Below are 13,068 nucleotides of genomic sequence, written 5' to 3'. Positions count from 1 at the left end.
CATCGAGAAGTGTTAACGATGCTAACAAAGACCATTATCTGCTATTTAACGAAATTAGCCTTAATTTATGTTACTTTCTTCGTCAAGGATTCACAGGTAAGTAACGAGCTACAAAAGTTTTGTGAGGATTGACGACAAGTAAAAAGGCCATTTGTCATTTTTTTACAAAAATAGCTCTTTATTTGTAAACGGACTCTCTGATAGTATTCACTCCAAAAGACAAACATCCAGTGATCTAATCCGTAGAGCGACCGCGAGAACCTCGAATGGCGTAGAATCGTAGCTTACTTGACTTAATAACACTCATGCTTTGGCAATGTTTCGCTTATTGAAATCTTTTCGTTTTTTGGCTTACTTTTTTTCGTTTTTTTTTTCGTTTTTTCTTCTCCTTTTTGATATTTGATTTAAACACTTAGACGGTGATAGTGAAATCTTTGGGCGACTTGGAGAGCGAGCTGTTCGAGTGCAGGCCGGTCGACCGCTTCCTATGCAACTTGAGCTTCATGTCGATGTCACACTCGGCCTCACTGGTCTCGTGGACGTCCGTGAAGCCGCTCGGCGGCTTCAATTCCAACGTAGACAGCTCGCTGCCCCAGTCGTCGTCTCTCCTCATCATACTGTACGTGCCCGCCGGCTCCTCCAGGAGGCACAGCGACTCGACGGACTTCCTCGTGCTCGACGACTCCTTCTCCAGCCTGTCGTAGGAACCGGGACGCGCCGGATGACTGGGCGACGCTCCTCGCGAGCACGAATGCACTCCGGACTCCGACAGCTTCAGCACCGGTCGCAGTATGCCGGAAATGCGACCGTCGATCGCGACGTCCGCTGTCGCGCCACCGCGACTCCTGCGATAATTGATAGAATATTTATCAATAAATTTTATGCGGTGCACTTAATGCAAGAATTACAATGTAAATGTATATAACAGGTAAGTACGTTAATGAATTTACACTACCGCGTCTTTATATAATATGAATAAAATTGTATATAATATGAACAAAATCTAAATAAATTATCCGTACGCAACGTACGCCAATAGTAGCGACCGTAACGTACTCGGATCCGCGAGAATCTCACCTTTGCTTTTCGAGCCTCGGGAAAGTCTTCCTCTCAGAAATTGGTGACGGCTCGGTTGATGTACTTGATTCGTGTGTGTGGTACAGCACATCTGGAAATGCAGGAGACGCGTGACGTTGACGCGGGGCGGTCAGACGGCGCTGCACGCTTGATTACATGGGAGGCTGCGAGCGCGGCCCAGACACAGAAAAACGAATACTAACTTACTATGATGAACCGGTCGCTGCACCAGGGCGAGCCGCTGCTCCCGTTGATTGACGGAATTCGGCCCCGGTGAGCGGGCCATTATCGACGTCGGGCCGGAATCGTCCAGGTGATTCGACGACTCGGTACGGCTGCTGGTGCCGACCTCCGTGTCGCTATCCGAGCCCAGGGTGTCGTACTCCTCCGACTCCGACTTGAACGATTTCGACTTGCGTCGCGCCCGACCTCGTACCTTCGTGTACTGGTCCACGTCGCACTGCAATCGATTCAAATATCGTGAGATATTTATACCTGATATGTGATATATGTAACACGTGATAATACGCGACTTTCGCCAATGGTACATTTTTAATAACTTTCAGATAAAATGGAACGAAGCTAAACTAGAGTAAAATCGTACAATCGATATCTGGCAAATCGTTAACGGACAAAAAGAGAAGGAGATCTACATTTATTTATTTCGGACGAATGGATAATATAAAATCTGATTTAAAAATCTTATATACTCCAGGATCATTCCCGGAAAATGTCCGTTCTGTCAATTTTGTTAATATTAGATACTTTTATATATGCTATACTTTTTATAGTGTGTTGTTCACCAGATAGTCATCAGACATGATCAATATCTCGGTTTTCAAGCTTCTGCACGGTATAAAGACGCCGACGACCGAGTCTTGCAATACGCTTCGAGAAATTTGCTTCTCTGGATGCAACGGAGAAGACAAATTGAACACTGTAATTGGGAAGCTCTAATCGCATTGTGTTATAATTCCGGCTGAGCGCTAGCGCGAGCAGCATTTATAGCTGTCGCTGTTATTTTATCCGGGGAAACACGAATATCGCGAGTGTGGGAATTTTCGAGCTGAACGTCACAGTCTACGGAAAGTAATTTCGCAAGAATCACAAGATGGATCGCGCGATGCGTCGTAAAACGCCATTGTGAGAAGTAAACGTACTTGGGCACCTTGCAGCATCGTCTCGCTGCGCTCGTAGAAGAACGCCTGTCTCATGGGGTTCGCCGAGAGATTTTCCTGCTCGGGCAGATTGAAGGTGGCATACGGATAAATATCTTCCGAATACTCGGGTATTCGTTCCAGGGCGCTCACCTCGCGGCAAGGCGACTGTTGTCCCGGTTTCCTGACGGTGGCGTAGTACTGCTCTCTCTGTTCCATATTGTGTTTGTTGTCCAAAGCCGCCTGTGTTTGCGAGCTCGGATCGTTCGCGCCTCCGGAACTCTCTGGATCTGGAAATAGAGGCGCGTTCGCGTTGACAGGCACTTGGTAATCTGCGATTAGCGACACCGACACGACGATATATTGTACGGCGCTGCAAACTGGATTTCTTATTTGCAGCATCGCGTGTACGTCGCATTTTTCTCGGAGAATCAATTTTTTTACAGCAAAGCGATGAATGACATTTATGTCGATAAACCGTGATTTTTCCGTTTTCGAAACTGTAGTCTGATAAAATTTTAACGTTATTAGCATGAATATTGAAAAGATCGATACGAGGAATACGAAGACTCGCTTCACTGGCATTACTGTTTGATCAAGTAGTTAAATTAAACCGTTCATGGTCGTCGGATAATTGTTAATTAATAGAAACTCGATATTTAAATGTAAATTCAATTCTAAAAATTATAAATTAAATTATAAAACTATAGCAGAGTATTATCATTATTATAACAAGTATAACTAAAATTTGCAGATATTAAGTATTATATATATTATTATCAAGTAATCTTTTAAATTCAGTTTCGGAGAGCCATTGATGCGAAAAATCTACTTTTTAGATATCTAAACTATTTGAAGCTTGAAACTGATATTTAAAAAATTAAAAATATTTCATAATATAGTTTACTTTTTAAAAAGTGCATCTGGACGCATTTATTATTCGAAAGACAAGCAACTTCGGCGTTTCAGAATTAACTAAAATCTTTGCCGAACGTAAAATAAAGGCACTCGTGTATAAGTGAGTATTAACAAAGATGATAAGGAACTATCATAACTTGATCTCGTAGTTCTCCAGCGTAGAGACATTTCTCCGGGAAATTATGCATAGCGCGGATACTGCCGTTTCAGTAAGCGACCGCTATCTGGAGCAACGACCAGCTACGTGATTCGTTTATGAAGTTTTTAATTAAACCAAACGCCCGAGGCGGATATCACGGACCGCTGCTGTTGACATTGTACCTGATATCGAGGATAGTTGACGAAAAAATAAAACATCGCGCGACTATGCTGCCCCTTGTGTTGCAATCCTCTGCGGAGAATCGTTACAACGTGTACCAAGTGGAATAGGCGAAAATAAACGGCACTCGACAGATTTTCCCCCCTTTTTCATTGTTTTGCCCTCGACGTGGAAAATGAAATCCCGAGTCTATGGCCCGTGCGAGGTGCACGTATTCTGCGGCGTATAAACTGATAGAACGATGGTTTTCGACGTGGTTTCCGTACTCACGTGTCTTGAGGCAGAAGCACACGCCGGCAATCGCCAGAATGACAGCCAGAACCGAGATAACGCTCGGCGCCAAAACGTGCGCGTCAAGGTAGAGCGGGGTGGTCTCGCTCTCGTGCGGATGATCCTCGTGCAAGCGGTTATTGCCGTTCAACGAGAGCGTGCTGAACAGGTACTCGGCCTGGGTGGAACCGGCGTTATTGTAAGCTGTCACGCGGAGCTCGTAGCTGGTGCCGCTCTCTAGATCCATGATGGGAAATTTCGACTGCGGCGGCACATTATTGGACACTGCAACGTATATATTGATCAAGCCTGTATAAATTTAGCCTGGCGCGATCAAAATTTGATGGAATAATAAACGATCGGAGTGGACGCGATATATTTGAAAACGCGTCGCGATTAATAACCGTCACGCGCGAGACGCGACGGAAAATTGGAGCGTCGAGCGCCGGCTCCTTTTTTGCGGGGTGCATGCATCCCCTGCCCACCCCGCGACGTGTGTCTCGAAATGAATTCGAGGCGATCGGCGACCGCGCGTTGCAAGAAGGACTTCATCACTCGCCTCCCCTCTTTTTTAATCACAGTTTGCGTTTTTTCGTTCGAAACTTCCGGGGATATTTATCTCGGAATTAATTCGGAAGTGAAGGTTCTCGCCGTCATGTTCCCGGGGGATGATTATCGAACATTATTTCTCCGCGGAAGTTGGACTTCTCGAGCGAGGAGTTCTGCGCTCTTACCGAGCAGCCAATCCCCGGGCAGCCTTCTGTACTCCACGACGAAGTAGGTCAACGGGCAGCCGCCGTCTTGCCAGGCCGCCAGCTCCAGAATAACGAACGTCTGATTCGGCTTGACGAAGTGGTGCTTCGGTGGCGGGATCGGCTGCGAGCCGTTGGTCTTCGCAGTCTGTATGTCGCTGGCGCTACCGCTTCCGATCCGGTTGTACGCCGCGAGGGTGAATTGGTATCGCGTACCACACAGCAGACCCTCGAGCAGATGCGTGCTCGCGCGTCTATCCAACATGACCTCTTCCCATTCGGCGAATTCCCGGCGATAAGCCAGGAGGAATCCCTTAATAGGCGCCCCGCCGTTGTCGCCCTGCTTCCATTGCAGCTGGATGGCGTCGGTCGTCGTGCCGGTCGCCAGCAGAGTCGGCGATGTCGGCGGTACTATACGTAAAGTTTACCAATTAGAAGTTGGCGCGCCGCTCGAGAGACGGCGAAACAGCCCCCAGACACTCGCGCCCTAAGTGAGATACGTCCCTCGCTCTTGCGCGCGCGAATAAGAATTCATAGGATAATAGAGCCGAGTTATCCTGTAAGGCTCTCGCTGCCGCGCTTGAGTTTGGAAGCGCGGAAGTGCAGGGCGTCTGGAGCGTCTCCGCTTTCAAGGAGGCGTGCGATACCTCTGATCAAAGTTACGGTACGTCGTAGGAAAATTGCAATTTCGCCCAATTTAACGAAGATCGTAAGACGCAGCCTCACGTCGAAGCGGTATCACGAACGTGGTGTTATTCGCTTCCTAAGCAGTTACGACGCGATGCCAGGCGTATCACATCGGCGAAATTAATAATGGTAGTATCTCGCGCAACAGCGAGGAACAGCGTGCGCGTATATGCGGCTCACGTCGCGAAATTGCGTCGTGATTCTAACGGCTCCTTTTTACTCCTACCTTGTATGTGCAGCGTGTACGTTATCTCGTCCGTGCCGAGTGAATTCTTCGCGTGGCACGAGTAGCTGTCCTCGTGGCTTCTCTGCACGTTTCTCAGAGTTAGGGTATTGTCCGGCCCCACGTCGGCTCTGCAAAATTCTCCCCGTGAAGCTCACGCTCTCCCAGCCTCCCCTACCCTCTACGCGATTCGTTGCACTTACTTTTGCAATTTTATGTCGGCACGCCGCCACTCGACGATCGGCCGCGGATCGCCGACGACCAGGCATGCCATGTTCACGTCCACCCGCCACGGCACCACGATAGCAACGCCGAACGATATTATGGCAGCTGGAACTAATTAAAGCACTCCCGTTACGAGTTTCCATTCGTGCCATTTACGCGCCGTAACACCACCCACAAACGCGGACATCACCGAAAAGTCGTAAATACGCGCGCTCAAGCTCGCTTACGGTCGGAGAATATTTCATCCCCCGAAAAGCATTTCGCGGGGTGCGTGCATCGTGCTCTGTCATCTCGTAAAACTATTTTCTCGGATATCTGATGCGCCAGTTTCGCACGCCGAGTACAACTCTCTCTCTCCCTCTCCCTCATCCCTCTCTCTTGCCCTATCGTGAAGCCTGACTTAAGTATATTAATATAGAATGCTCGATCGAAGTACTCGCGAGATGTCCGCGCGATGAAGTTTCATTATGGCGAAATGAGGGAAATTTTCGACAATTCTGAATGGCGCTCGGAATCCACGGACGGTCGAACAATTCGAGCGATTCGGGCTTTAATCTTGTCGAGCTTTAAATTATTCAGTTAAATTGATCAATTGTTAAATAGTTATATTGTTTTACATCGTTCTTTCATGTATCTCTCGAGTCTAAAAGTACATCCAAATATTGAATCATTGCTGTATGCTCGCCATTTAAATATTTTACGATAATTCGATTATGAAACTCACTCGGATCTCCTGCCTAAATTTCTCTCAAAATGCAAAACCACTTACCGGTGGTGCTGGGTTCAAGTTTGATAACCGGCGTGCTGGAGCCCTGACCAACCTTAGTTGATGCCGTAACCCACGCCTCGTAGGACTCGTGTGCCTTCAAGCCGGTCGTTTCGTGATGCAGTTTCTGCGCGGGCAGGACACTCTGAGTGATTTTCACCTCCTTGCCCTGGTTCAGTACACGTATGTAAACGGTGTATTGGATGAGCAGCCCATTTGGCCGTCGAGGTGGCAGCCAGGATATCACAACGGCATTCTCGCCGCTGACTACCGCTTTTACTCGTTCCGGTGCATCGGGAACTGCCGGCACACAATTGGCACGGTCACCAGTAGCCCGATTATAAATGACGCGTTCAGAGCGAGAAGTGGAGCAGATTCATGAAATCCATGCGAAATAAGAAGATCGTGTCCGTGTCAGAATAAACTCTACATTTCTGAATATAAAATTGTAATAAATAATGTAAAATATTATTGTCTATACGATACATCTATATATAAGTGCATCTCTGTAAAATAACTGTGCTAAAATCAATTTTACAAGTTGCATATGAATTTGTTCTGCTGTCACTCCTTTTAAATCGTTTCAAACTGCTTCAGGCTTTTTTATTTTAAAAATGTGTTACGCCTGCAAGAATCGATTGTGAAGTGACATTCGTTCGTTGACAGTTTGTACATTATAGGATTCACGGAATGATTAGCTATCCAGTTGTAGTTTACCGGTCTCTCCGGTGGTGCAGGACACGAAGCTGCTCTTGACGCCATCCCCGGCCTTGGTGTAGGCGAGCACTTGCACGGTATAGTTGGTATATGGAGTGAGCGCGTGCAGGACCGTGCTGAGTGCATGACTGATTTTCGTCTCTCTGCCGGTTTGCGAGTCCGACGCGGCGCCGCTCGCTGCCTCGTACAGTAGCTTGTACCCCTGCACGACCCCGTGAACTTTGTCGGAAGGCGGTGGTTTCCAGGTCACCTGGATGTTCTGACCATTCAGTGCGGCGCAAGCTACATTCTGCGGTGGCGCACTCGGAACTACGTCAGATCGTACCGTAAATCGCTCTAGCGGCTTGCTCTCTTCTCTCTTCTTGTCAAAAAATTAATTAACTGTCTCGAACTTATTAACGTTACTAACTAACGTTATTAACACCATAATTCCGGTCTGATTTATATATTAAGCACGGTCAATTGGATCGTAGAATTATCGCGAAAGCACAAGTATTGATTCCAGAATTACGATTTCAGGAGAACTGTAAGTTAAGTTAAACAACTGTAATTCAAGTTATATGCAGCCCGGCTGCAGAACAAAATGATCAACAAGAAATTATTGTTATCGAAGATAAATTTTATAACAGCGTAAATACTGGCGTAAAAGCTCGCTCTCTAAATCAATATCGTTACGCAAATGATTGCGTTGTTCGATGTTATGCATTATACACCGCGCGGTGGGTTTGTACAACAGCGCGCTGTTATGACAAACTTTATATTATATTATTAATTTGTAATTTGAAACCTGATTTCATCATTTGCAAATTCTCTATTACATTCGGCGCGTAATCAAAATGCAACGGGTCTACTTCAAAGCGGCGCGCCGTAATTGCTTTGTTTAACGCGGCCGGCTCTTCCGTTCTTTCGCAAACCTCGCAAATCTGCGATCGACTGGGAAGCGGAAGGGACTCTTTTTCACTCACCGTCCTCGAACGTATGCGCCATCACGGGATCGGATCCCGGGCCGTCTCCTTTGTTGTTGAACGCCTTCACTACTACGCTATATTGGGTGTATTTCCTCAGGCCGGTTAGCCTGTAATCGTGCGAGCCGTCCCCATTTCCGGTAATTCCTACTCGCGTCGTGTTCATCAATTGATCATCCCTGAAATAAAGCGCGATGCACGGTTCGTTGAAGCGAGAAGATAGGAAGTGCATGTGCACGAAGGCATTTAACGGCGCTCAGATCTACGTAGTGTCAACCGCGCGAATGGATCTAGAAGGGACCATTTCAAAATAGTTTCCAAAGTTTTCAAAGTGACGGCTCTCGGAGGAAGTTGCGCTTTCTTCAAATAACGCTTTTATGTCTTGCATTGTATGAAGGCAGTATCGCACAATTAGCACGGCTGCTCGTTATAAAGTTAACGGTACAACGCAAATAGCCAGTATTGAAAAAAAAATATATTGTACATTCTACCGTTCTATTATTCTGTTATATATTACGCTATTATCCGAAAGTTAGTGCTGTCCAAGAACGGGAAATCCGCGACGCGAAAGTCGCGTCGCCAAAGTTTGCCGGAAATCGTCCTCATCGTTCGCATTTATTACGTTCCGCCGTCCGATTCGGATATAATGGGGTAGCAATCTCGAAATTCAATGGACTATGACTGCGAAGCGAACAAAAGGCATTTTAAGAATTCATGGTTCTTCCGAATCGTCGAAGTACGGTCAAAGTATGATTCCAATTATTCCGCCCGGAAATTTCATAACGCAAACATCTCGCTGTTCACATATAATTAAATTATATGATATAATTTATAAATTCCGTCATGTTGCTTAAGGATATTATTTTTATGTGAGGCATAAAGCATAGTTTACCCATCTCGACGAAAAATGTGGAAAAATGTCGAAAGAAAGAAATGAAAAAATATACCAATTTGCAAAATTTGTCGACCACGCAAAGTACGAGAAAAAATATTTCCGCTTACTCGAGAATGGTACTATGAACAGTCAAACTGTCACGATTGATCGTACCTCGTTGCAATACGTTAATTTTCGCTCGGGGCAGTTCGCTATAAAACCGGCGCTTCCGGGAACGTGAATTTTGCGCGTGTCACCGCTCACCGCTTGATCTGTAAAAATTCGCTTGAACGCGCGTCGGGTCGCGCGTTACTCGGCGAACCTATCATCGTGATCATTGTTCAAGACTCCGGTTCCGGATGATGGACCGATGCGCGAGACGTCGCAAAGCACGCGATTCAAGAGCGGTAAAGCAGATAACGATACCCGAGATTGGTGTAGCTGATGGTGTATCCGAGTAGTTCGCCGTTCCACTGGGATCGATCCGGTGGCTGCCACGTGATCTTGAGCTGCTGCGGACCCAGGGGTTCCACGGTGACGTGCCTGGGTTTTCCACTGGGCACTTCGCCATCCGTCTGCACCTGTTTCGAAAATTCCGAGACGCCCACGTGGGCGCACGTGGAAATTAAAGACGATCCATCTCGCGTAATCGCACGTTATGGCTCGTGATAATGTGATACTTTCTGACTTTTCTCATTTTCGATCATGCTTTGTTTTCATTTTCATTGACTGTTTGGTTTTGTCGACAATGTGTGTTTGATACTGACATGAAGGATGTCGCTTGGCGCTGATGTTCCAAGATGATTTTCCGCAAGCACTCGAAAGTGGTAGGTAGTCGCGGGTTTTAGGGACGATACCAGAGCGACCGTGTTGTCTCCGGCTACCAGCTGCTGCGTGTTGTGCTCATGCCACACGTCTTTCCAGCAAAAGGCAACAACGCTTAGAAGGATGCAAGATACGTTCTCTTAAACGGTTAATCGAGAGTCTCGCGAGGTGAGACGCGCTATCGGGCGCAGAAAATCCGGGCGTTTTTCGTGATGCGCGCGATTAACTCGGGCATCGTTCTCCCATTGCAACGCGGACAGTCTCGATTCCTTTTGCGCGGTTCGTCGCAACGATGAGCGACAAACGTTCATCTCAGATTCATCAAGAAGTGGAGATTGGAAAATTGAGACCGGACATGCTCACGTTTCCTTCTGCGTGATGAATGAACTGATCAATCATGCTACCAACGGACACTTTGATACAGGATGATACCGGGCGGTTCTTCAAACCCACGTAAAGGTTGCGCGGGCCGACGATAAATATTGAATGTACGGTCGGATACGTACGTTCGGAAAAGTGCTCGCACGTTGAAAATTGATTCCAGATCCCGGAGCCTCGGTTTTGATCAGCGACGTGGAGGTGAGAGGGGTCACGGCATTTTGCCGGGCCGATGCACGAATTACGTAGATAATAATTCACCCGCGATGCTTATCACAGTGAAATACGTATCTCGCGGTGCAATTACACGGTGCAAGCATCGGCCGCGTGAATTTATCATCGTTCGGCCAGTATCTAGTGCTCGGGAATCTCGATCCTCGCGAGACTCGATTTCGGTAAGGGCGATAATAATTCTCGACGGTGCTTGCCTCAAGAACATGTTTTATGCGCGTTAACACCACGACGCTTCCATGCCCCTTCGTGCGTTAAGTTCGATAATTTAACACCGCCGGGGAGACTCGAGTCGATTAGGCGTAAATGAGGACATCCAAAGTTAACGAGCGGCCAGGGCGTGGGGGCGTTTCAAAGAGAAGTTTGCGGCATGAAAATAGGACGGACGCGAGAGGGGTGCGGACGGGGTGGTCGAGGTGGCCGAGGAGTGTAAAACAAAGATGTGGCGGAGGGAAGATTCGCAAACGACTTTACAGAAAACTTTGACTTGGCCGTCGCGTCGTAATGAAAACCGCCCAGCCTCCAAGAGGCACTTGGTATATATAGGTATACATGTATACATGGACGCCTCGGCAAAATAGAGCGTTTCCTTTATATCTCGATAAATTACTTGACAATACAGCCGACCGTGTTAATTATGCAATTCAATAATAATAACTTGTACGTCTGTGACGAAACGATTTGAGGAGGTGGAGTAGTGCGTAGGCAGGTACATGACGAGTAAAAATTCAGCTCGAAATGAATGGTGGGATAACCAAAATATCATGCGCAAAAAAGATCCTCGCAAAAATGTCTCGTGTCAGAGGCGCGCTCGGCCGCGCGATGAAAATGTAAGCCGAGAAATGTGACAGCCGCGAGCGTTCGCCTCCGAATGAATTGATCAGCGATAGACGTGAATCGGCCTGCGATCTCTTCGATTCAACACACGGAAGAACATCAAAGAACAATATTGAGCGGCACATATTATACGAGTATACGAATCGTGAACAAACTCGCGGCGTTGTTACACGAAATCAACTCCACGCGAGTTTACGGGAGACACAGCAATGTAATTACCATTGCTCTTGACAGCCGCCGCTCATGCGGCGGACTGCATCGCGTTACGTTGCACGCGTGCATCTTCAAGCGACGCCACAAAATAGTGTATTATGAGAGAAAACATCCAGTTCGTGTCTGCCAGAGGTGCCGCGTAAAATGAAACGTTTTCATAAAATGGAAAATACAGTCGTCGCCCCTCGAACAATGCCTGCATTACCACGTATCAGCGATGTATACGCATTAATCTGGTTTATATCTTTTTCACTCGCGCGAATTCACGTTTTTAAGTGTTGGAATATTCAAGCACCCTTTCGAAGTATCTCTCTTCATCGAAATTCTCAGATATTTTTCAGTGTTATTGGATAAATCGAGATGAATATTGCATACACGCTACATCTCTGTACGCGATTGACGATAATTTCTAAAAGCAACGTGTCGTTAAAAACTATTTTCGAGGCCGCGTATATGTTCCTCATAATAATTATCATACAAACTTTAGGCTATTCTTTTACTCTTAAGACTCATTTTCGTATGTTTCGCTTTGTTATTCTCTTTTATGATCTAATATATGTTTCACGTAACCGTGCAATTAAAAAGTTAAATATTTTAACAAGCAAACGAACACTGGGGAAACGCACATTCCACATGATGAAATTATTATTTACTAATAGGGTACATATCATGTCGTATTCCATATTAATGGAGATTCGATCGGACTCGCTCCGTTTGAACGCCACTGACAGTTCGCTGATAGGACGAGGACCGGCTCCCGATGAAAGCCACGAAATAAATCCAAAATAAATCCTAAACGAATAGCGGGACATGGAGGAACGTCGAAGGATAAATGATTAATGATTCTCGGCCGGTAAAAGCAGCGGTGTTATCCTCGAATAACGCTTTCGGGGGAGAAGACATCGCGGTGTTAACTCTGACGTTCAATATGATATTCGGGCAGATGATAGAAATGCCAAGCGCAACTGTGAAATACGCACGTACACATATAATGACGATGGATCGAGAATGCAATGGGGCGCAGTATACACCATGTGCCGTGTGTACCATCATCGATATTCCTTTCTTTCTTTCTGTTCTCATCGGCGTTTCTATCGCTCGAGCAAGCACAAAAGTTGCGGAATTATTCCCAGATACATATGCTACTGCTATAACGTAATATTTACACAGCCGTTTGTGATTAACAGCATGCGCTAGCAGTAAATAGAAAATTATCCAAACGCTTTTAATTTTCCCCGTGTGTTTATCCTCGCTTCAACTATCGATCGGACTGAATTACCGAGCGTTAAGATTAAAGTTTAAATTTTAATCTCAATATTTGAGGTATCCGGCCGGTCTCCCGATTGTGACACATTTACTGTCATATCACTCATGCCGAGGCGACGCGATGCCGTCATTTCTCTGAGCATTATGCAAGTGGCGCGAGGTAAGTCTGTCGTTTTTATTCGCCATGTATTAAAATGAATAACGCGAATTAAGCTAGAAAATCAAACGTTGTGCAGGAATATTGCATTTCCTGAAAAAGGTGCAGGCCTCACATCTTCTCAAAATAGCGCGTAGCTTTCAGCTCGTGAAAATTCTAATAAAAAAGCTTCGTGAAACTGCGTTTAAAAACACAAAACCCCTTTACTCCA

General features: G+C 46.3%; 1 protein-coding gene across 7 annotated transcripts in view; it reads right to left on the bottom strand.

Annotated features, from left to right (window-relative positions):
- Positions 1-150: 150 nt before the first annotated feature.
- LOC105282206 (Down syndrome cell adhesion molecule-like protein Dscam2) overlaps positions 151-13,068 on the bottom strand; it is a 77,505-nt gene continuing 64,587 nt past the window's right edge. For 3 of the 7 annotated variants that reach the window (XM_011343991.3, XM_011343992.3, XM_011343987.3), the window contains 13 exons: positions 9,718-9,866; positions 9,377-9,531; positions 8,077-8,255; positions 7,112-7,420; positions 6,398-6,694; positions 5,607-5,739; positions 5,407-5,534; positions 4,476-4,904; positions 3,742-4,026; positions 2,238-2,524; positions 1,285-1,537; positions 1,078-1,168; positions 151-845 (listed from right to left, as the gene is read on the bottom strand). In XM_011343991.3, coding sequence (XP_011342293.1) covers positions 413-845; positions 1,078-1,168; positions 1,285-1,537; positions 2,238-2,524; positions 3,742-4,026; positions 4,476-4,904; positions 5,407-5,534; positions 5,607-5,739; positions 6,398-6,694; positions 7,112-7,420; positions 8,077-8,255; positions 9,377-9,531; positions 9,718-9,866 — 3,128 coding nt within the window. In that variant the 3' untranslated portion in view covers positions 151-412. Of the gene's footprint in view, positions 846-1,077; positions 1,169-1,280; positions 1,538-2,237; positions 2,525-3,741; positions 4,027-4,475; positions 4,905-5,406; positions 5,535-5,606; positions 5,740-6,397; positions 6,695-7,111; positions 7,421-8,076; positions 8,256-9,376; positions 9,532-9,717; positions 9,867-13,068 lie in introns of all 7 variants that reach the window. The other 4 variants (XM_011343990.3, XM_020032579.2, XM_011343988.3 and 1 more) reach the window with 4 other exon arrangements.

This window comes from Ooceraea biroi, chromosome 12 (genome assembly GCF_003672135.1).
Source record: "Ooceraea biroi isolate clonal line C1 chromosome 12, Obir_v5.4, whole genome shotgun sequence".
NCBI classification, from domain to species: Eukaryota; Metazoa; Arthropoda; class Insecta; order Hymenoptera; family Formicidae; genus Ooceraea; species Ooceraea biroi.
Note: the sequence above shows the minus strand (reverse complement) of the source record. Positions and strands in the feature narration are given on the sequence as shown.